The sequence below is a fragment of the Boleophthalmus pectinirostris genome, unplaced genomic scaffold, assembly GCF_026225935.1.
Source record: "Boleophthalmus pectinirostris isolate CB_2022bp ecotype Guang Dong unplaced genomic scaffold, ASM2622593v1 HiC_scaffold_10, whole genome shotgun sequence".
In the NCBI taxonomy this organism is placed as follows: Eukaryota; Metazoa; Chordata; class Actinopteri; order Gobiiformes; family Gobiidae; genus Boleophthalmus; species Boleophthalmus pectinirostris.
The window spans coordinates 23,062,967-23,086,967 of record NW_026570971.1 but is presented as its reverse complement, the minus strand read 5'-3'; the positions used below and the strand labels follow the sequence as shown (position 1 = coordinate 23,086,967).

Below are 24,001 nucleotides of genomic sequence, written 5' to 3'. Positions count from 1 at the left end.
AAAGGAGGCAAAAGGAGCTTTGTGCTGAAAAAGAAAAGAGAAAAAAAATGTAATTGCATTTAATAATGAATAATTTTTGAATAATTATTATAGTGCAATATTTTATTTCAAATTTCTTAATTTCAAAGGGTCAACACTCTCAGTTTGAACCATTTAAACAAATCTTTGCCTTGGTCATTTCTCTCTGTGATTAGTTTAAAATGAGTGCTTAGTTCTCACACTGGCTTGGTCATATGATTAAACATAAAAAGAGTCAGTCTTTTGAACAGCTCTTTGACATGAACCAAGCAAAAAGATTTGAATCTCACCAAGGAGCCAAAAGTTTGGTCAATGAAGATTTAGACTTTGCATGTAAGCTGGTATGTTTTTGCAACATACAAGCCTATGCTGGTGGTACATTGTAAAACCTAACACTTTCTGACAGTGTGTGTGCTCTGGTATAAATCAGTTTTGCCTGTGTGTAATCGGTCAGAACCAGAAGTGAGAGGTAGTTTCCAGCAGACGTTGTGTCATGTTGTGGTTATCATCGACTCACTGTTTTGGGTGGAGCTCCGGGTCTGGATTCATGATCAGGAAATAACTATATTTAAACACAAGGTAAAACGCTCTTATCCGAAAATGAATAGGAAAATATCAAAGCAACAATAGACAAAGGGCTTTCAGTATACTACTTTTAGCCTTTGTCTTGGTTTGATCCCAGGTTTAGTCCAGAAGTAGACTTGGATTGGTCCTGGTTTAGTCATAGTCTAGTCTAGATTTTGTTGAGGATTTATTTCCTATTCTGCTGTAGTGTATGTGCAAATGTGGGCATAGATTTGATAAAAAACAATTTACATGGTTAACTGAAATTCACCTGAGGCCTTGTTCACATGCACACCAAAATCTGATTATAGTCTGATTTCTGGACCTTTAAAAGTTCACTGCGTAACTTTTCAGGTTGGGGGCCTGCCACCACGGAGATGCTATTAGTTTAATTTAGTAGGCCCGTAATTTTCCACAGTATGAAATTCAGCTTATATAAAATCCATTTATTCAATTATAGGTGTTTTTATTTCTCTAAAATGCACTTCAAAACATGTTTTCTGATTGTGAGTGGGGTGGCCTCTTCACAGATCTCACGTGGAAAAAGACCTGGTGGTGTCTCCTGCTTACTGATGAGCTTAATGCCATACTTTAATAAACCATCTCTATGGAAACAAGTAACTGGGAGGCCTTCTACCAGAAAAGTTACATAGTGCACCTTTAAGATTAATCAAATAACATGTAAACTGTAAAGTCAGCTTTATAACTCTTTATAACTCAAAAATCTTGTGTTAATCATATTCTGAGTGCACATGTAACTGCAGCCAGCGTTGGACACCTAAATTTGGTACATTTATTACACCACTGGCACAGACTGAGGGGTATATGAGGGTACAAGAGGGTGAGGAGTAGAGGGGGTCATCTGAGGCTGGTCTTGAGTGCAGACTCCTGTTGGCACACCTCAGGATATGTGTGAGGCCAAATGTACTGCTCACAGCTCAGAAGTCATAGTTCTGAGAGCGTTTTTTCCAGCTGGAGCGGATCAGGGGAGATTGAAGCTACAAAATTACAAGGTGGATCCGCAGTGAGATGTTTACTGTCAATATTTAAGAGGCAATGGGACAGGTGGGGTTTACAAGTTTCACAGGGACAGTTAATTATTAGTGGCAGTGGTAAGAGCTTCTTCTTTTTTGAAATATAATTCTTAGTTATGCATCTTCCTCCCATCTCTTAAAGGCACACTACATAACTTTTCGGTTGGGGTCCGTTACCTGTTTGTTTCTATAGATATGCCATTGCTCTGTCTGGAATGTTCCACAGTATGATATTATTGCCCAATGAAATCAAAGCATTAATGAAAAGTTATGCATTACACCAAGTGGAATTACAAAAATATGGTTAAAATTTGTTGAGCAGAAATGGATTTTTGGTGACATTGCAGTTAGGTCTGGGTATCATTGAGAACTGGCCGATACATAGGCCACGATATAATTTTTTCGATACAGTGCGCTTTTGATTTGATACGGTATATTTAAAATCAATTCAATACGGTTCAGTAAAAATGAAGGCTAAATCATGGCTGTGATACTAAGTCTTTATGAATCCACTGTTTGTGCAAAGTTAATATGAAAAATGCCCAATTTACTCATCAAAACAGTGAAAATGTCAAATGTATTTCATGAACAACTTCTCCAAACAAGCAACACAAATGTATAGTAGCTCTTTCACAAAATAATTCAGTAAAATATATCAAAAAGATACTCTTGGCAATATATCGATACAGCAGCCCACAACATTGATACTGTATCATCAAAATAAACTATAAGATATATAAATATTTTTGCACACCTCTAATTGCAATTTTGTTAGGCCTGTCACGATAACAAATTTTTGAAATGTGACTTTAGAAACTTTAGTATTTAGTTTGTATCTGTAATGATTCATAGAAGTGAATTATTCAACCCTCCACAGCTCAAAATTTATAGTTAAATGCAAAAATAATGAAGTACCCTCAGGTTTGCCACAGGATCAAGAAATGCCAAAAGTGTAAAGCAGTGATCAAGGGTGGCCATTTCTAAAAAAAAATTATTGAGTTATTTTGGATATTTTTGGTGTGCATTGATAGTTTTAATGCCTTCCCTAAGAATCTACAATGTAAATAATCATGGAAATAAAGAACTACATGAAAACGTGTGTCTAAACTTTAGACTGGTAATGTATGAGTCTATGTAATATATGGGTTTGACTTTGTGAAATGAGTGACAAAAACATTGAACTTTTCCCTGTTCTAGTGTAGACAAGTGTAGTGTAGTAAGTTCTAGTGTAGACAAGTCATACCTGCTAACAGTAGTTTTAAAAAATGAATCAATAGACAATAACATATTTCCAAACAGTGAAAAAGCTTTTGCAAACTCAAGTACAGTTTACATGTATTTATTAATAATGATTAAAGCCAGTACCTCTCGTGTTACAGTTCACCATTGTATTAATAGTAAAAATATCTGAAACAGTCGTAGCAGTGAGTGCAAAGTGTTGTTTTTGAAGCAGGAAAGACAGTTAATGCTACTTGAAATCTGAAATAAAACACATGTAAGGCCATTACTTTTCAACGTCCCCCACTACTCTCACAATCTTCAGTGTCCGTATTAAATTAGTAAAGAATTATTCACAACAATTTCTTAGTAAGTCCTGCTTCTTTCACTACTTGTAAACCAGTATTTCATTACATTAATACAGATTATCAAGTATCTGATTTAACAATAAATAAAAAGGCATTCTCCCACCATTAAAGTGCTGTAACATTGACTTCATATTATGTTATGTAAAAGAGAAGGCAATACAGAGAAAACAAAACTTAAGGTTAATGTAACATAGGTTGTGTTATAGGCAATCCATAGATAGAAGTTGTAGTCAATTTGTATGTACTCCCCACACCAAAAAATGAATTCAAATCCTGTTTATGTTGTAATAATTAAGCAGGTAAGGGCTATCCAAACATTATATTGTAGACATATTTTATAAACAACCTTATACTACTTACTTTTTGTGACATTGTTATTATTTTAAATGTATTATTTCAATTATACAGCTGATTATTCAAATTATTTTAGTGAAGATGTAAGAATAAAAATACAGTGGAGCACTTCTTGTATTACCACATGACATCATAAGATGGAACAGAGCGTTTTCCGTTTAAGAGAAGAACTCAGCCTATTGTGGAGGGTTTGCACATTAAATGTGTAAATGAAACAAAACACAACTCCAGGTATGTTTTTGATGAGGACAACATTATAGTGTAATATGGGCTCTTTAAGCAAGTAAGGACTATCCAAACTTTATATTGTATTGTATTGTACATTTTACAGACTGCATTGTTATATTTTAGATGTATGTATTGGATTATCTCTTTTAATCACCTGAAACAATGAATGAATTAAAATGTTAAAGGTTGCAGAGTTATCTAGTGCCATACTGCCAGCAAACACAAGTATATTAGTGTAGCTTTTGTTCTGTCTATGGACTCCCAAATTTCACAAAACTAAATCCTGTATGCTGAACACAAAATAAAGTTAAAATAAAGATACCTACATAAGTCGCATGTCAAACTACTGATATAAAGTAAACAAAAAAGAAGCAACTTCATGCAGTCTTCTCTCAAAAAATTAAACAGTAACCCAAAATAAATACATTACAACACTTTTTCCATCCAAAGCAAATAATCTAGTTCAGTGGTTTCCAACCTTTTTCTCCAGTGAGCGACATGTACAAAACAAAAATGCCAGAGAGCTAGCAATTTCAGCAGTCACAAAGAAACAGAGTATATATAAGAGCCATAGCAAGCCTTAGATGAGGACCAGTGAGATGCTTATATAACATAAGCCATTGCCCATTTATTGATACACACAGTTATGCATCAAAATAATAAATTTACAGTGGTAATTAATCAAATTCTACTTATTATCCACAATATATAGTTTTCAGAAATCCCTTGGCGAGCTACTTGGAAGCAGGTGGAGAGCTACAGGTTGGAGACCCCTGATCTAGCTGATCTACTTAAAATATAGGTGTTCAGTTAAAGGTGCACTATGTAACTTTTTGGCTGGATGTACAGAGATTTCATTGCTCTGCCTGAAATGTTCCACAGCTTTTAAAACTTTTTTTAAACAGCTCTTCCTTACAATTATTCAATTACAGGTGGTTTTATAGCTCAATAATACCTAGAAAAACAGGCATTTTGACTGAGCAGGGTTGCCTCTCCACAGATCTCACCTGTAAATTGGTCTGGTTTAGTCTCTATGAAAATAGAATGGCATAATGCCATACTGTGAAACGTTCCAGACAAAGCAATCTCGATAGAGAAAAGCACCTTAACACCTTTAACATAAAATAATTAGATGGAAAAAGACAATATAATGTAGGGTCAAAATTTATTTTCATGTGATTGTTCAGAAAGGCATTCAGCATTTGTCCGGGAGACTGTATGGCACAGTAAACAGAGGAGTGAAGAATAGAAAACCAAAAAATAAACAGTTTTGCTCTTTAGGAGTTTTTGAAGTTACCTCCAGGCTTTGTCCATTTGGCCTTAGGTCCTGTCTCGTCTGTAGCTCCCACCTTAAGTCTGGAGAATCCTGTTTAACATATTACTGACACATGCCTTTCGAATGCCAATGCTTTTTCTTCTTTCTTGCCCAATGCGCTTGAGAAATTCCTTCTGCTTTTCCAGGCACACAGATCTGGTGCACTTTGAAGCCAGGCTAGTTCAAGTCAATATGGTTTGGATATGTTTAGTTCTTGTGCCTGTTTTAGCCTGTCCCATTGGGGTGTACAGGAGTTATTCTCAGTTAGTCTCAATAGGAGGTGGAGAGCTACAGGTCCGTGGGGCAGGTGTTTCGGTCTTTGCAGCAGAAGTAGTGCACTACGACTCCATTGGGATACCGGGCAAAAGCACTGGGGACACAAAGTCAATTTACAGTTAGTTATGAAGTCACAAGGATGTAACCAGGTGATAATTTAAAATGGATATGAGAGGGATAAAAATAAACCCAGGATTAACAAGAGCGTAAAGTGTCAAAGAAAAACATGTCTTTAACACACAGAGTCCAGATTGCAGCAAACATCAATGTGGAACAAATAAGAAAACCAAACTGGAATGAATTATGTGTAGTGACAAGATAAAAAAATAAGATTACACAAGAATAAAATGTGTTTGGAATAATGAACTGTTATCTTAATGCACCCCACTGAAAATCTTCCACATTGGGAGGAGGAAGCAGCAAGGCAATGTTTTTGAACATTTTGGCAGTATTGGACGTTGCGGTATAGAGAGAGGGGTGCAGTGTGGGAGGATTTTATTTATTTTTTATTTTTTTGTTCTTGTATAATATTAAAATAAAACAAATATATAAATAAAAAAATAATAAAATATGTTAAGAGTAATTGTTTTATCATATATTACAGTCTGTACTATGTCTGAACAGGGTCATTGTTGCACATTTAAATGTATTTTTAGGACAAATACCAGTCAATATACAATTCTGACTTTTTTATACTTTGTAAACAAAAAAAGTATTTTGCACTTCTGGCAGGCCGTTTGCGTGTAGCCATTCTTGCACAGTCTGCATTGCCCACGTTTATCAGCATGGATGGGAAAAAAGGCTCCTGAGTAAAAAAAAGCTCAAATAATATAAATGTGGAGTAAGTAGGTACTTGGAATTTAGCTGTTGCAAATCTGCACGCCTGCCTGGAGAGGGTTAAATAACTCAGTTTGGCATTTAAATTATAACTCTTTGTTATTATATTTTATTGTGATGTGTGAGCCACTGTGTACAAGTAATTTCTTTTGTGGATCAATAAAGTTTGTCTAAGTCTATTAATAAAAACACCTGTAATTGAATAAATGAAAGAAGTATAAGTTTAATGCCATAATATATACAAGAAGACGAGTGGGTGGGCTATAGAGGACCCTTGACCAGAAAAGTTACAAAGTGCCCCTGCAGCAAAATGTAGTTAAGTTGAAAATACAACAAAAGTAAAGCTAACATAGGATAAATCTGTAAAGTCCCAGATCAGTGGAAGTCCCTGAGGCGCTCTGGGATCGGGGGCAGTACCTGTTTCCGATTTTCTTCTTGCAGACGCGGCAGGTCTTCTCCTCTGTGATGACACACTTCACCTGCTGATGATAAATTCGCTCCTCTTGAACCTAAAGGCACAGAGCTCAGGGTCAGATTTTATTTATTTATTTTGTTTATTTATTTATTTAAGTACAAAAAGACAATAACAGTGTCATAACATTAAACATACAAGAAATAAATGAAAAGGAGCAGAAAGAAGAATATTCTTATGTTATCTGCTCCCTAGATTAAACAACACGCATAGCATTATCAGATTTGGATCACTATGACTATGACAATGACTTTTCATGGGATTCAACTTCCTGTTATATGTGCCATTTTAAGCACATTTCACCATTAACCAATAGTTTTGTTTAAAATTGTTAATTGCTATGGCAGCAATTCCAATTTTTCAACATTCTGAGGCCCTATGGACATATAGAATGCAAAGAAAAAAAGGAGAAATATATAGGCTTAATAAGTAGAGAGTGAGCACAGACCCGGAGGAACTCAGCCTGGAGTAGACTCTTGAGGACCTGGTTACAGCGCTTCCTCTGGGCCTTCTCCTCCAGCACGCTCTCCAGAAACACTCGGATCTCACGGATCTGGGTGTTGGCCGGGAGCAGGTTAATGGCCTGAAAAACAAATCAATTTACATTCAGAATTAATATAGATGCCAAGTTTACTTCGCACTCCTGTTCAAACCTAATACAGTGACCTCATCAGACACATTATGAGCTGAACACAAAATTGTTAAACAGTCATTTGTGACAAACACTCGAAAGAGAAGCTCAAATAGCCTGAGCCCAGAGCAAACATGCCCAGAGCTACAGAAAAAAGTAAGCACTTAAACATGTCAGAGGTAACTGTGCAAACTCACGAAAAGTGTGATATCAAGTACTCTGAGCAGTATACCCTCGAGAGACAGGCCGCCGCTCCCTACACCTATAACCAAGCCCAGATCAACAGTTACAAGGAGCGGGGGCAGAAAATGAAGAGGGACCTTAAGAGCATCAAACTGTGCATCAACAAGAAGAAGCTTAAGCAGAATGAAGAAAAGAAGTCTACTGAGTTGTCTACTGAGAAACAACTGTGAGGGCAGAAGACAAGAGGGACACACTCAAACAGAGTGAAGAGAAGAGAAGAAGAAAGATCTTGACAAGGTCATAAATAAGCAGAAAGCTGAAATACAAGCCTTTATGTGGTCATTCAGCAAATCAAGTTGGCATATGAGCAGGTTGTGTGTCAGAGGGAAGAACTGTTTCAAAGTTACCAGGACAGCCTCACCAAGCTCCAGCACTCTCTTCATTACTGTGAGAGAGAAAAGTAGTGCCTTGAACATGAGATGGAGAACCTGAGGAGGTCCCACCAGGATGAGCTGTTCAAGATTAAACTGGAGAGTGCAGGACTGGTGGAGAAGAATGCAGACCTTGTCCTTCATATGAAAAAAGGGACGAGAAAGAGCAAACCTTGATGGAGCAAATCTCTCAAATGAAGCTTCAAATAGAGCAGATGAGACAACAAGAGGTCATCAAAAACATCGACATCCTAGAAGAAAAGATGACTCTTATGACGACCATCAAGGATTTCAAGCCATGCAAAAAAAAGGAGGCTAGGCTAAGGGCCACTATAGAACATGCGCTTCAGAAAGAGAACGAGAACAGATCATTGAAGGACAAAGTGGCTGCAGTAAGCATGAGGATGGACCAGATGAAGGGAGAACATTCCCAGAGTTCCACAGCATGGCTTGAGAAGAACAGCTCTGTGGAGCTGGAGCTGAGGAGAGAGAAGCAGGAGGAGCGATGCAGAGGAGAGCCTCAACAGAATAATGGAGGAGAACCTGCAGCTGGTTGAGAAAGTCCGAGTGCTGGAGAAAAAGAAAAGTGGCTGGTCAAGCATTTGACTTAAACCACAGCTTTACCCACTTACCTACATTTAAGAAATAAAGCATAGCAAAAACAATTATTGTAACGTCTGTTTTTTTGAATTAATGAACACATTCAGCCATGCTCTTGCCAGAAGCCAGTGATTCATCAAAATCTATAACTTAACTATAACCTATAATGCCACACCCCATGTTACTGTAATATTTTTTACTTGTCATGATCTACTGTGTCAGATTTAATTTTTTTTAAAATAATAGTTGTTACACAAAATTTGGCACTTGCTACCAAATTATTCCACCCACAAACATAAAATGTGTATCCTGCATAAAACACGAAAGAAACAGATTTTGGACATTGAGTTGAATTACCATGTCCTATCTAAGTGCTTGGTTCGTGTCCAAACCTTGATGTAACTCAAACATTAAAAGCAAGATTTGACAATAAAACCCCGCTCCATGAAAGAGACTAGGGCCTTTTGTTCAGTCTCTGCAGCTTTGGCAGAGTGCATTCTGGGAGCAGGGCCAGTGGTCCAATGAGGGGTTACATTAAGTAAATCAATAAGAAAGATGCAGGAACACAAAATTGGACTTACATCTTTGAAAGCTTGGACAAAACTGTACTCATAAACCTGGAGTCTTTGTTTTTAAAGATTACTCATTGTATGTGGACTAAGTGTTCAAAAATAAACAAACAAATGAAAAAAACTTTAACAGCTAATGTACTGTAGAAAATGTCAGTGAATAATACTAACATTTTGTTGGTCAGAAACCAAAAACACAAAAAAGAATTTTAAAAAACACCCTTTCAACCCACCTCAACTCAATAGATACTCACAGATCATTCTGAATATCACCCATTATAGCACAGAGGCACAAAGGAAATCCCCATTACTCAAGACTCTGGCATCTGTCAACCATTCAAGCTATTCAGCCTGTGGCAAGTAAGATCCAAAGATTAAAAACAAGTCACTTAATAACTGATATTTTGAATTGAAGCAATTTACACCAAAGACTAAACCAAAATATATATTTTTTCAAATAAAAGGCTAGTAATATTGACAGACTGTATTTTATTTGCCTGGAATGGCACCTCTCTGTATTTTTTATACAGACTGATATCAGCCTGGTACCCACTCCTTCTGTAGCGTCTTAAGTCCAGCCAAACATAATTGTTCAATCAGATTTGTTTTTTTTTCCAGTGACACGTATGAAAACAAAAGAACTCACAGGTTACATGTCATTTACAAAGAAAAATCTAATTTATTTCACCTCAGATTAACAGAATTTAGTCCTTTGCCTAGCCCTTTGCTCACTGATTCTGCAGAAATCCACCATGTTTTCAGTTCCCTGAGATATTTTTTTTTTCTATAGTTTGTCTAATACGATGGACCAGGCATGTCCCAATTGACCAATTGACCTGCCAATCATATCCATTTGAAAACTGGGAGATTCACTAGTGACCAGTTTTAAAAAATCAAACAAAGAAAACAAATCAAAAGCACATATTTCAAAGCCTCAGTGAAGGACGGATCTCAATAGGAAATGTCTTTCACAAAACAAGTGACATGATTACACATGTCAGTGTGACGCCCTCTTATCTTTATCTAAAAACAACCCAAATTCCTCTTCCATGAATCAGAAGAAGCTTTAATTTCACACAAGGAACTGAAATGTGTGATTTAGCTGTACCTCATGTTGGGTTCAGCACTATTAACAGCAGGAGGCCACATATAAACAGGTCTAATTTAAAATGCATGAAATCTGTAATAACACACCTTCCACTTTACATATTTTGGCTTTTCTTTTCTAGGGTTCTCTCACACAGCAAATAATCAGCTTCTTAGACTGCCAAGAGCTCGATAATCATTGAATATAGATATATAGAATAAAACTAAGCCAAAGCAACCTCTCTTAGATTAAGGTGCATTATCCCACTTTTCTGGTGCAGGGTCGGGCACTTGCTTGTCTCCATGGAGATGCTATTGCTTTACCAGAAAAGTTACAGTCTACCTTGAAACATTTACTTAGCACTATTAAGTAAAATGAAATGCCTTATCTATATCGTGTACTTGCATATGGGCAAATTTGTTATTTTTAATAATAATAACAGAGAACTTTGCAAACAATTAATTAACAAAATCATTATGTAGGCCAACATCTCCTCTAGCTATGTCACAAATGGGTGTTTATAATTGAATTACTTGTATATTATTCTTTTTTTTATTTTTTATTATTAACTCTTTTGAACTTCTATCATCTTATATTTGTCTCGTTTTACTATGTCTACACCAAAACAGTACTATAAGAGAGCTGTTCACACACTAACACTGTAACCCTTTGCTTTGTACCATGGTGGTGTATATATCTAAAACAAAACAGTACTGTAAAAACAGTTCTGACCACGCACTAACAGTGTAACCCTTTGCTTTGTACCTTGGTGGTGTTGAGCTTGCTGTGGTGAAGCTCCAGGACCTGTAGAGCGGCCTGCAGATTGGCCTGAGGCTCACAAACCTCCATCTTTATGGGCCCCAAACAGTGCACATCAGGAGGAGACAGGTACATCCTCAATAGGGACAGGTACACCTACAAACACATACAATAAATAAACCTAAATAAAATTTAAATTAACTAACAGTTTAGTTTTTTCTACTTCAGATTTTTTAATGAGCCTGTACCAGAATTTTTATTTCAAGTCTAGAAAAAGTCTTTTTTCCTACACTTGTGTAATGCAAGCAGCTATTAATCTTTAACACTCAGTAATGCAGTTTATGTAATGCAATTTTTTTCAGTTTTTATTGTTTTGAATGTTTTTATATTGTGTTTTAATGGACAGCACATTGGTCACTTTGAGTGTTGTAAAAGGCTCTATAAATAAAGTTTGATTGACTGATTGATGAATGTGAAATTACGAGACAGAATACACATTTTATAGATATTTTGTTGCATAGGAACCACACAGAAGCAACTGCAGGGGATGAGAACTGGAAGCAAGCAACTACAAGAACCAGAAGATCCAGGGACCAGGAACGAGGACCACGGGGAAACAAGTAGCTGAGAATATCCAATGGTTGCATCAGAGAGATAAACATGTTCTTTATTCATGATTCAAAATTGGATATGGGCCTTTAATAGTAATATAATATTGATAAACAAATATGAGCATAGTCAACAGTACAACAGAAAGTTGTCAATCAATAGACCAGATAGTTTTCTGAAAAAAATCAGCCCATCCTCAAATCAACATTATGCAACTATGAATTGCTACCAACCATCTTAACTAGGATTATATAATAAAATACTATATTAATCTATGCACATTTGTGATGACTGCACTTATGGTGGTAACATAAAATTTTGTTAATAATAAATCTGGACACTACCTTAAATGCTAATATCAAATTGCCCTCTGGAAATCACATGTAAAAATGCAAAGTAAATGCAAATGAATAAATTACTTACATCTTTATTTCCTTCAACTGAGCTGTCATAGTGCCTTCGACAGTATCTGGAAAACAAAACAAAAGTGATCATCTTTTCTGTTGTGGATTCTTGAACTGTCAACATACACACTGCAGATAATCAGACTAGCATATTTAGATGATAATTTTCAACGTGGATTTAGCTTTCAAGTAGGATGTTCTTATGCATATTTCTTCTACATTTAAAAAGGACCCATATTACACTGGTCTATGTTACAATGTTGTTTCCTCATCAAAAACATACCTGGCATTGTGTTTTGTTTCATTCACACAAGTTTAACACACAAACTCTGCATATTTAGGCTGAGTCTGAGTTCTCTCAAACAGAAGGCACTTGTGATGTCATGTGGTAATAAAGGAAGTGCTCTGCTGTGTCTTTAAACGTTTTCAAACCTTCACTAGAATCATCTGGATGATTTCAGTCCTGCAATTGCCAAGCTCAAGTAAACTAAGGGTAAAACGTAGCTGTTAACTTGAAAACTACTGCTTCATGACATCACTAGGTGGAATAAAGCATTTTGAGCTTTGAGGATGTAGACAGACTAATAATAAAGGGTTACTCAAACATGTGAGAATAAAACAAAACGCAACTCTGGGTATGTTTTCCAGGAGGTAACAACATTCTAACATGGCTTAAAGCTCACAAGAATCAATTTTGTGTAATATAGGACCTTTAACTTGACATCTGAAATCAAAATGATACATTGAATGAACAAGTGGAGATTCTAGTTGTATAAGCAGTGTAATGGAGTAATCAGGCTGGCACAATCAGGCCACCACAGCTCTTTAGTGTTGCACATAAAAAGATGATTTTAACACGCTTCAACATTTGTCTTCAGGGCTTGAACTAAACAGAGATATGTTAAGTTTTGAGAGCGCTCACTCCTCAGCCATGCGTGTGTCCTTCAGGATGTGCACATAGATGAAAAGCGCTTGTTCGTGTTTACCCATCCGTCCCAACAGCAGCGCCCGCTCCTCCAACAGGCCTACAGGACATGGAAAATCAGGTCAAAGAGCAGGTTACACCCTTCAGAACAAAGGCAAATACATAAAGTCATGGCAAGAAATTCTTGCTATAAAGAACATATGGGATTTTAAGAGGACTTTTAGTTAAGGGCACACCCGAGGGGAATGGATCACCCACATTGCAGCATTATTACTCATAAGGTTGCATGTGTATGTGTGTATATCACTAATCTTATTTGTATGGTTTTAACACTAAATTAAGTTTTGAACAATAAAAACGGAAATTGTTTTAGTCAATTTACCAGGAAATATGTATATAATGACACCGCATCAATCACAATTATTGTCTAGACACTTGACAAAAACAAGTAATAATAACACTTCTTGTGCAATCTCCAAATTTCTCTATGCAAGAAGTCATCAGTGACTTAAATTATATTATGCCCTGTGTTAAATTATGTTTGATAAGTGCTTCTTATTATCATTAAATTACAAATGTGATTTAAATGTAGTTTACCATCGAAGGGGAAGTTGCTGATGAGCCTCTCTGGTTCGTAGCTGCTGGACTCTTCCAAAAAGGACAGGAGTTTGTGTCTGAACTCTCCCAGTGTTCCAGGCTCTTTACCTGCTGCCACAGCCGGGAACCCTGCATGAGAAACAAAACTACAGTGTGAAAGCAGCAGTTTATATCAAAAGACAGACAGGCATTCACTACAACATCACAGGACAGCAGTCGTCTCATTTCGCACTAAACTTTCAATAAAATATTACATTTACTGTAAATTATTCAGCTGCATTTTCCACAGGCTTATACTGAGACGGTAATGGCACATGTTAGAGTTACTTGTTTCTACAGATAAAAAAGCAGACTTACTTAAATAACGTTAATTATACATGTTTATGACAATACTGCAACCATAAAGTTATAATTTGTTTGACCATTTTTGTGTTCAACTATGGGAGCAAAAATTTGTGGGTAGTGGCTAAAAGTAGGCTTGTCACAATAATTACTATGTTGAGGTATTCAATTTGATAGATGAAATGATTTTCTGGGATCAGTATTTATTGTATGCAAGTGTTCTTTGCAATAATAGAAGATATTTGGTTATTTTGAAGATTGAATTAATAACTTCTATGACTCATATTAAATACAAACTAATTACTAAGTGTTGCATTTTAACAATATTGTATGGTTTAAGTTTTTAGACAATCCTGCTTTGAGGTTTCATTATCTTTCATTATCTTTGTTTATGGTCTATATTTACTTGAGTAATATATCGCACTTATCGTGACAGACCTAGGTATACCACAGTCGCTTATTTTAATGGGAAACACTGATTCAAACTGCTTTCCTGTCTAACCTTCAGGCTGAGAGTTGAGGTAAGCTTTCTGAACTCTTTCCAGATAGAGCTGGATCAGGACGTTGTGAAACTCAGGGCCCTTCTCGTCCCAAACTGAGATGATGTGCTCCAAATATGGTATGGCCAGCTCCTTAAAGCCCTCTTTCAGGAAGTTGAGCACTTTGTCTCGAGGCAAAGACTCCACCTCTGTCAGGTCCTCAGTGAAAATCTGCAGCAGACGACAAAGTTAAGACCCAAGGAATGCTTTTATCGAGAAGAAAGGACAAAGGGAAACTCAAGATGTCAGATAAAATTGAGTGAAAGAAAGAATAAAAAGGCATCCAAAAACCTTCAGGCCATCTTCCGGACAGATCTTCAGTACCCAGGGAGAAAACTCAAAGATGATGCCCAGATTCTCCACTCCTTCATTGGGGAAAAAAATAATAAAGTAAAGTGTGCATTCAGAACCACTTTTAGGATCAATGCAATTGCCCGTCAGAGACATATAAAGTGATATGGATTTATGATATTCTATCATTTGATAAAAAAAAAAAAAAATGTTATAGCTAAATCCAAAGAGATTTAAAAGGCCCAATCAGTGTGTTAAATTTAATGCCAGTGTAAAACTACAGGCAAAGTAATGATATCACCATGAAAACAAGTAGCGATCTTTATGTAGACAAGCAGGTGACACTGCAGAAACAAGTTACATGTCAGATCTGTGAATAGGCAAAGTAAGAATGCTCACTTTTTAATAATTAATCAAATATAAAATAATGGAATTTGGTCTTTAAAAAGTATTAATACATTTTAGTGAGTTACATTTACCGTATTTTCTGGACTATACCTCATACTTTTTTTCAAGGTTTGAGTGGCCCTGTGACTTATACTGCGTGAATATATACTAAGTGAATTATAGTCAGAGAAATATGGTATTACTTTTGTGCAAAAATGTGCAAAATAAAGAGTGGGAACCATTTTAAACAAGGGGAATTTTGCACAGATTTTCCCACAGATTCTTCAAATGGATTTTTTACATTTTGTATTCCCAATTGAGACAATGATTTAAATGGCCAGAGTCACCCCCTGATCTTTACTCACCCAGTCTCTGTAGATACTGCACTGTGCGCTCATGTCCCTTCAGTGGAGAGTTGGCTTTTGTGGACTGGTCCAGCAGCACCTGCAGAGCTGTGGGAGCCAATCAGAAGTGAGAACAGAGCCAAGTAAAGCTGCTTTTAATCTCTAACTGCTTTGTGTTCGATAACCGCCGTCAACAGATTAAATTGGTAATAATGGCCTGTGGGGAACAACAGATGGTTTTGATTGGTACAGACCGGGAAAGTGTAGAGGCATGACATCACACAGAAACAGCAACAAATGGATGGAAACCAGACGCTTGAATGGAGAAACGAGCCAAATTATGAGTCTTACAATTCAAAACTAATAACTCCATGACAGGTTTGATCTACCACAAAAATGAGTAAGAAAACTCACAAAATTGAAGTCTGGATAATTTCTTAAAACATTGCATTGAAATTTTGCTTATTTGGGTTATACAATACTGACCAATGATCCACAACATGACTTATGTGTTGCTGGAACATCGTGAAGCTGTTGATGTAACTTTGGCGTCAGGTTTCAGCCTTTCCTTTCTCGCCACAGCAAAACATCTGTCTTCCAGTGTAGAGCCGCTTGCATACATTAGTAATTAGTCTTATGTTCAATGTCCTTTTTGATCTAATTAATCACAGTTAATCCAAGCTTGGGAGTAGCACAAATGCTTTCTCACATGGTCTGGCATCAAATAAAAGGTGCAACAGGCTGAACTAATTGGAAGGTCATTATGAACAGATGTAACAGAGATGGCTGTGTGCATGGCAGCTGTCAGGCAGTTCTAAATACAAAGTTAATTTTATTGTGTCATAAACCAACCACTGTATAAAACAAACATGCCAAAAGAACATGATTGTGCTTTTATTTTGAAATGCAGTCTTAAAAGGTCATATATTATCCAAAATTGACTCTAATGAGCTTTAAGCCATGTTAGAATGTTGTTAACTAGTTAAAAACATACCTGGAGTTGTGTTTTGTTTCATTCACACATGTTTGAAAAATCTTTGATTAGTCTGTCCACATCTCCAAAGCTCAAAATATGCTGTTCCACCTTGTGAGGTCATGAAGCTGTATCATGTTTTTAAGTTCACAGCTACCTTTTATCTTTAGTTCAGCAGAGAGAGAAAACTATTCTGGAGAAGATGTATGGAGTTTAAAAACACATTGGAGCGCTTTCTGTATTACCACATAACATCACAAGGTGAAATGGAGTGTTTCACATTTGAGAGAAGAACTCAGCCTAAATATGCAGGGTCTGTGTGTTAAACGTGCTAATAAAACAAAACACAACTCCAGATATGTTTTTGATAAGGAAACTATATTATAACAGATCAGAAAATAGGGTAATATGTTCCCTTTAACACACTTAATTAACCTTACAAATGGAATTATAATGCAGCACACAGACAATGAGACTGTCGTAATGGACTCATTTCAAACTCTAAATGTAAATCTTTCTCCAAAACTGTGTTTTGGAGAAAGTCCTCGTCCAGATTAAACAAGGCTGTAGTTTCTGAGAAGCCAAAAACAGCTGGTAGTGGTTTATAAATGTACTGGACAAGATGCACTGAAAAGACCCATTATGTCACATGTAACCAGGTTAAGTCATTACTCTGTGTCGAATTATGCTCAATACAGTCATTGTTTAGGAAAATGTGAATGTTGATTATTTCTGCTCAGCAGGAGGGCAAGAGAACACAGGGAAAACCTCCATTCTTATGGTGATTACTGCAGGAAGAGAGGATGATGCATTACCGAGCGTACACAAAGGGGTTTCCCAGTAGAGTTCATGAAGTTCACTCACAATGTTGGCCTCAAAATTGGACATAAGACACAGATGTCTAACTTGAAATGTGAGTCAGACCGATCTATCAATGTGTCAGACTCACTGAAGATGTAGTATATGCCATTTCTAAGTCTAGATGATTTATTAGGAGCCATTACTGCACTGTACTGTATATACTGTGCTGAGTCGTAGAGGCTCTATCCACTATTAATAGTTTGCAGTGGCATCACACTGGGGGTGTTCTACATGCATCTCTATTGGAATGTTTGGCAGTTACCATGGAGACACAATGCACACATTAGCAAACAGCCAAAAACTTTTACAATTGTCAGAAAACACAATTTCAGCAGCCAGTGATCAATACATTTTTTTTTACATTACATGATTTTCAACAAAAAGGTGAGAGTGACTAATGGAAAAACTGATGGCTAATGCAAGCTGCCTTGTGACTGTAATTTTATGTGTGAGAGACTTGTTTAAAAGCACAAATCAGCTTAACTTTTGTAGTTCCAGCTAAGTCAACTCGTTCTGATCATATTATGTTAAAAGTGTAACAAAGCTCCTGACAGTTGTGCCTTCAGCTGGAATCACACCCCCACCACACAAATAAACTGCAAAGTATCAATATTACTATTTACTATATATTACTGTAAAATTATTCCACATTTAGAATAGAAAAGCCTTAACTGAATAACCAAGTCCACACCAGAGAACTGCAGATTAAGGTCAAAAGTCTACAGAATAATTTGTCAAATTAAAAAATAATATTAGGTTTACATATTCTTGGCCTATCACAGATGTAAAAGGCCATTATAACAGATTATTACTGTTAAAATGTGACAGTTGTTCAGACATTTTCTGTACCTTTCTGGTGCAGCCCCTTCTTCTCATAGAGGATGATGAGTTCGCTGTTTATGAGCCTTCTTCAGGACGTCCTCGCTCACCTCGATGTGGCAGTGGTTATTCTCCAAACGCAACAATGGAGACACAAGCGCTACATTAGTCTGAAAAACCAAAAGAGAGGAACAAATAAGATATAGAAGTGAGTAACATCATTTTAATGGCTAAATTGACTGTCCAGTACATACATGGAGGTAACACTTGAGTAGAGTGGTATCTATGATCTGGAGCAGTTTTTTGCGACTTCTGATGGTCGGTGTACCTTCCATTAACGGAGAGGTGGTGAAGGGATCAGCATCATTCAACTGTTTGACCAAGTGACTGCGTTTCTACGTAAAAATAACAAAATAATTAACTAAATAAAGATATACTTTTAAAAATTCTAATACCTAGACTGTATGTTTATTTACCTGTATGAGGTATTCAATGAGAGCCAGATGAGCCTTTTCCAGTTCAGCCCCAGACAGAGTGGGCAGAGGGTTGGGGTAGTGCAGCTGTTTTCGGTAGTCCGTGGGGAGCAGGTCTGGGTACAGGCCGATCACATGAGTGGGGTCTGGAAAGAAAATACACTGTAAAGTATGAAGAGATTGGAGACAAAGCAGTAGTCAGTAATGATTGAGATGTAGTTATACTTTTCATTTTTTGTTGTGTTTAGTTTAACTGGCCATAAGGCAAAGTTGACTGTACTGATAATCATTAACACTCAGTTCCTTCATAAATATGATACTGTACTGTAAAACATGTAAAACATTTTATGATGTGCATTTGTTTGGAAATTACAAGCTATGGTTACATTAACAACTTAAAAGTGTAGTTTGTACCTGTGCCCAGTTTGGCAAACACCTGCATGGAGTCATCAAACTTCTTCTGACAAAACAAGTTAAAGGCATAAAGATTCTGGATGTGATGAATCTGCTGCTTCTTATCTCCATCTGAATCATCTTTCATCTTCTGCAAAGAGGAAAAAAAACAAATATTCAAAAAAGTAATTGATCAAGATCTGTTAAAGGCGCACTGTGTAACTTTTTAGGTGGAGAGTCTGTCAAAAGCTTTTCATAGAGATCTTATTGCTTTATTTGGAATATTTCACAGTACAGTGCCATTCTATCTTCATGGAGACCAATTTACAGGTCAGATCTGTGGAGAGGTAACCCCACTCATAGTCAGAATGCCTGTTTTTCTAGATATTTTTGAGCTATAAAACCACCTGTAACTGAATAAATGTAAGGTAGAGTTGTTTAATGCCATATTGGCAGAGCAATGACATCTCCATAGAAACAACCAACTACAACCAAAAAGTTACACAGTGCACCTTTAAGTAGGTCAGAGATATAAAAACGTGAATGCTTTGCTGTAAATGGTTGTGCTTAGATCATGATTATACAAGAACAAAACCCTGAGCAATTTACCATTTCAAAGAAGTGCTTAAATAATGAGAGGATTTTAATGTTCCCGCCTCAAGGCAAAGAACAAAACTGAAAATGTTAATGCTAAAGTTTAAAAGTACAGTTTGTGTTTGCTTTGCTCACCGCAAGCTGAAGAGCCAACTCAAACTGTTTGTCCTGAAGAAGCTGCCGAATCTGACAGGCTATAGACACAGGAACCAGGCGCCACACGAAATGGTTACTGGCAACGTACACAATGTTTGGACTGTGGGGCAAAAGAAGGGACATTCAGACATGATTAGGAGTACATGATAAAAAAAAAGAAAAAAGATCAATTTTTATAGCAGGAATATTGTATGTAGAGTATGTATGTATGTTAGCGTAAACAATAAGCTGTTTTAAAAAATACTTATAATTGAATATTAAGAATTCCAACTATTTATCCATATGCTTATTTACAGTATTACAATATTGCTTATAGTTACACTTATAGTTCTGTCAGTAAAAAAAAACTAACAGGGAGGGGGAGAAAAAAAGTATTTGGTTTCTACACTGCTTTTTTTTTTATTAGTGCCACTATTAGTCTCATAACTAATATACTGTATGTGAATAATACAGGCCATAACATTGAGAAAGTGTCATGGTCTGAAATATGGCCTCCTCACCCTGCAGATGTGATGAAGCGTGGCCTCTGTAGCTCCACACTCTGCACCAACAGTCTGGGCTCGAAGGTCCTGATCTCCACACAGCGAGGCAGGACCGCAATGATGTACGGAGGTTGGTGCTCTGAGGGAGACAACAGGCTCAAACAGATGGTACAGACAAACTGGAAGGCATGCAGACATTTATTCATATGATTTATTTCTCCATGTCATTTTGTCATAATAATTACCACTTATGAAAATATTTGAGCCAAGTGGAATGGTAAAGATTAAATGGCCCATATTACACTATTTTCTAATCTATTTTTATAATGTTGTTTTCTTATCACAAATATACCTGGAGTTGTGTTTTGTTTCATTTACACATGTTTAACATGCAAACCCTGCATATTTAGGCTAAGTTATTCTATAAAACTGAAAACACTCTGTTTGACCTTGTGATGTCATATGGTAATACAGGAAGTGCTCCACTGTGTTTTGAAACACCTTCACTAAAATCATTTGAATCAATTCATTCCTAGAACTATCAGTCTCTATTGAACAAAAGATACAAGGTAGCAGTTATCTTGAAAACTACCACTTCATGACATCACAAGATGGAACAGAGCATTTTATGGTTTGGAGATATAAACAGGCTAATAATAAAGGTTAATAATTAGTTAAACAAAACACAATTCCAGGTGTTATATATTATAGCTTAAAGCTCACAAGAGTAAATTTTGCATAATACGGGACCTTTAACCAGTAACAATTTTAACCAGTTTGATTGATTATAAAGTTATGTATAAAACCTTCAGACCTAAACAAACATGTTCGGAAAACCATATGACTGTATTCATTAAGCTGTTATTGTTTCAGAATTCTCTCAAGTAAAATAAAAGAAAATATGTAATGTGAAAATACTTTTTTTTTTTAAATTACAAATTGCATTTGCTACTTTTTGCCCACTTAGAAGTTAAAAGGAGGAGATTCAGGGTTTTATTGAAAGAGGACATCAAGATAATGACACAACTTTTTGATATGAGGAAATTGAGGAACTGTTAATCTTTTATTTCCTCTTTGTATCATTACCCACTGAGCAGATAGAGACATGTAAAACATAGGACCTGCTCCGCTTTGTTTGGTGCAAAGCTATTTTTATTAAAAATAATATTAGTCTGTTTGTTGTGCAACTATCAATTTAAGATGACTCTGGAAAAGAGAATTTTCAAAAGCACAACACTGGATTAGATACAACATTGAGATCATTGTTGAGGTAACAAGTCATGTGACAATGAAACTAAACCAGTTCCACTGTCACATGCTAGTACTTGCTAATTCTTACAAGTTATACAAGCTGTATCTTACACTACAGAGATTAACTAAAAGTATATAAATTGGGACCAATGAAGGGACTTTAAACAAATGATAAATAATCCATTTAGTGGTGCAGTCAAATTATCATAAATATTTGATTCCTACAAATAAGCTGCAAACCAAAAACAGGTTAATTTCCAGTAGCATTTGGACAATAGCCCTCTGAGACCAATAGGAAAACAGCAAAGCCAGTCCATTCCAGTAGCTCTTACCCATTGCTATAGGGATGTCAGTCCACTTGAGGGCGCACTTCTGAGTAAAAGTTCCCTCTTCGTTGAGCACCACGGTGAGGTCATCCTGTCCAACTGCCACTTTCCCATCAGCCAATGGGGCAACCAAAGGTTCCAACTGCTTTCCAGTGGGAAAGAGCTCTTTGGTGACACCACCCTCCATCTAATAAAACAATTAAAAACCTTAATGAGATAAGGTCCGATACGGATACAGAACAGAGTTTGTCCCTTCCTCCAAAATAGACAAATGTTTTTATCAGTTAGAGAATTACTTACAGTAATTAAATAATAGTCTCTTTTAAACCCAACACAAATTGCATTGCCACACCAGGCCATAGATTTTGGGATATCAGGAGCGGCAAAGTCTCCCTGAAAGACACAAAAGACAAAATTGTCAGGTGTCTGAACCTGTTTAAATCTTGTCTAGCATTACAATTTTTTACCTGGAGCTCAAGAAACTCTCTGTCTTTCCAATAATAAAGCTGCAACTTCTTTTTAACTGCTACACACATCTTAAGCCTCTCCTCCCCTGTACTGGTTTGCTAAAGGGACATAAAATAAAACACATATTATTATGATCAAAAACAGCAAATTTGACTATTCAATGGCAATAAAAAATTTGTATCAATGCATCTGTTACGAACCTCAAGGTCACATGCAAACAATGTGGCTCCTCTGGCTTTTGATACTACAGTGATTTGTTGGAATGTTAACAAGTCATGAACATGGATGTTGTTTTCTGTAAAACAAATGTGATAAAGGAAGTTCAGCATATTAAGGATAATTAAACTGCTATTGTGGAAAGGAAAAACCTTACCTAGAAGACTGACCAGGATTTTGTACTGTGAGACAACATACAGCTGTGGGGGAGAAAATATAATAGTGACTAGCATACATAGCAAATGCAGAAGGAATAATAGTAGTCAAAGCCTTAAACAGTCATTCAAAGCAAAATGTCATCACAGTTGTAATTTAAAAACATAGATTTTGCCTACCTGCTGTATCTTCTTTGAAAAATTCTTATTTGATTTCACCAAGGTCACTTCAAATCGGTTTGTTGCTAAGGGACAAGAGGAAGACTTGTAAAGATTTTTCCAGAGACAACAAATCAAATTAAAGCAAGCAAGCAAGTAAGTACAACTCCTACCAGTGTCCTTCTTTATTCTGTATAATAGGAGATGTCCAGGTTTTGTTCCTACAAGCAGCCAGTCCTCTGTGAGAAGAATAGATACATTAGATTGGGATGACAATGATAGGACAAGACAGTCTATGGAAGATATCTGATTAGCATTTATATACAAATTTGCAATTACCTAGGTTATATTTAGCAATTTAGCAGAACACAGAATAAAAGAATGAATCCAAGATGTAGGCATAAACAGTAATGAAAGATGGCATTTTCTTGGACCACTCCCACCCACACAGACAGTAGCAGTTACATTTGTCATCTGTTTTCTTATCAATAAAAACTTACCCCAGGCCGTGAGACAGTCGATTTGGAGAGGCAACTTTTCCAGCAGTGGCACTGATTCATAGGCGTCATGCATCTTGAATACTGTAGATATTGTTCCAGTCACTTTATGTACTCCTTTGAGCTAACAGCGGACTGCTCCCTCTAGACTCTCACTTGGATTGTTTCTTTAGGCCGCCATTAGTTCATTTACAGTGGGACTTTAAAAAAGATGTAGAGGAAATCATTTTTGACGAGTGCTGATATCCAATAACAGTATAATGCTACGCAGTTTGTCTTGAAAAGAAATTTCCCAGATCAAAACAACAGCTAGCTACACCGATAGCATGCTAGCCCGAAGTTAGCAAGCGGTGTCTACAACTCATCAACATTGCTTCATATAATTTGAACTAAATTAAAACTGTTGAAAATAAAGGTCCAACAATGGTCGACATATAACATGAGCTAGTTAACAACGTACATGTTTCTTATGAGGTGTTAATGTACGCGGAGGCTGTTAGCTTCCTGCTACTTCCTCCGCTGTGCTGATGCGCTGCGCAGAGGTTTGACAGGCACGTGACCGACGTTTCACTCACGAGGAAGGCATTAAAGGAGCAGCCAGCGTTTTGGTTTTACAGGTAGATGGTGCTGTGGGAGTCTACTGTAAAGTTTGATCATCAGGAAAACCTCATCACTGGGTACATGACCTTGAAAATGAATGTAAAAGAAGTACAATGATAACCGAATAATTAGACTTGGTTGTGCCGTGTTTACACATAGAAAACAATCTATGGTGTTTACATAACCAAGATAAATC

General features: G+C 36.5%; 1 protein-coding gene across 1 annotated transcript; it reads right to left on the bottom strand.

Moving 5' to 3' along the window:
* Positions 1-2,939: 2,939 nt before the first annotated feature.
* vps39 (VPS39 subunit of HOPS complex) lies at positions 2,940-23,789 on the bottom strand. Its single transcript, XM_020921708.2, is given in 26 exon segments — positions 2,940-5,469; positions 6,630-6,721; positions 7,133-7,267; positions 10,951-11,100; positions 11,977-12,022; positions 12,880-12,982; positions 13,480-13,608; positions 14,324-14,531; positions 14,652-14,725; positions 15,404-15,490; positions 18,066-18,112; positions 18,114-18,205; positions 18,290-18,430; positions 18,512-18,654; positions 18,923-19,052; positions 19,631-19,751; positions 20,152-20,272; positions 21,717-21,897; positions 22,011-22,103; positions 22,178-22,276; positions 22,379-22,473; positions 22,552-22,594; positions 22,730-22,794; positions 22,882-22,947; positions 23,209-23,405; positions 23,666-23,789. Coding segments are annotated over 25 exon segments (2,616 nt in total). The 5' UTR covers positions 23,282-23,405; positions 23,666-23,789; the 3' UTR covers positions 2,940-5,387.
* Positions 23,790-24,001: the final 212 nt, after the last annotated feature.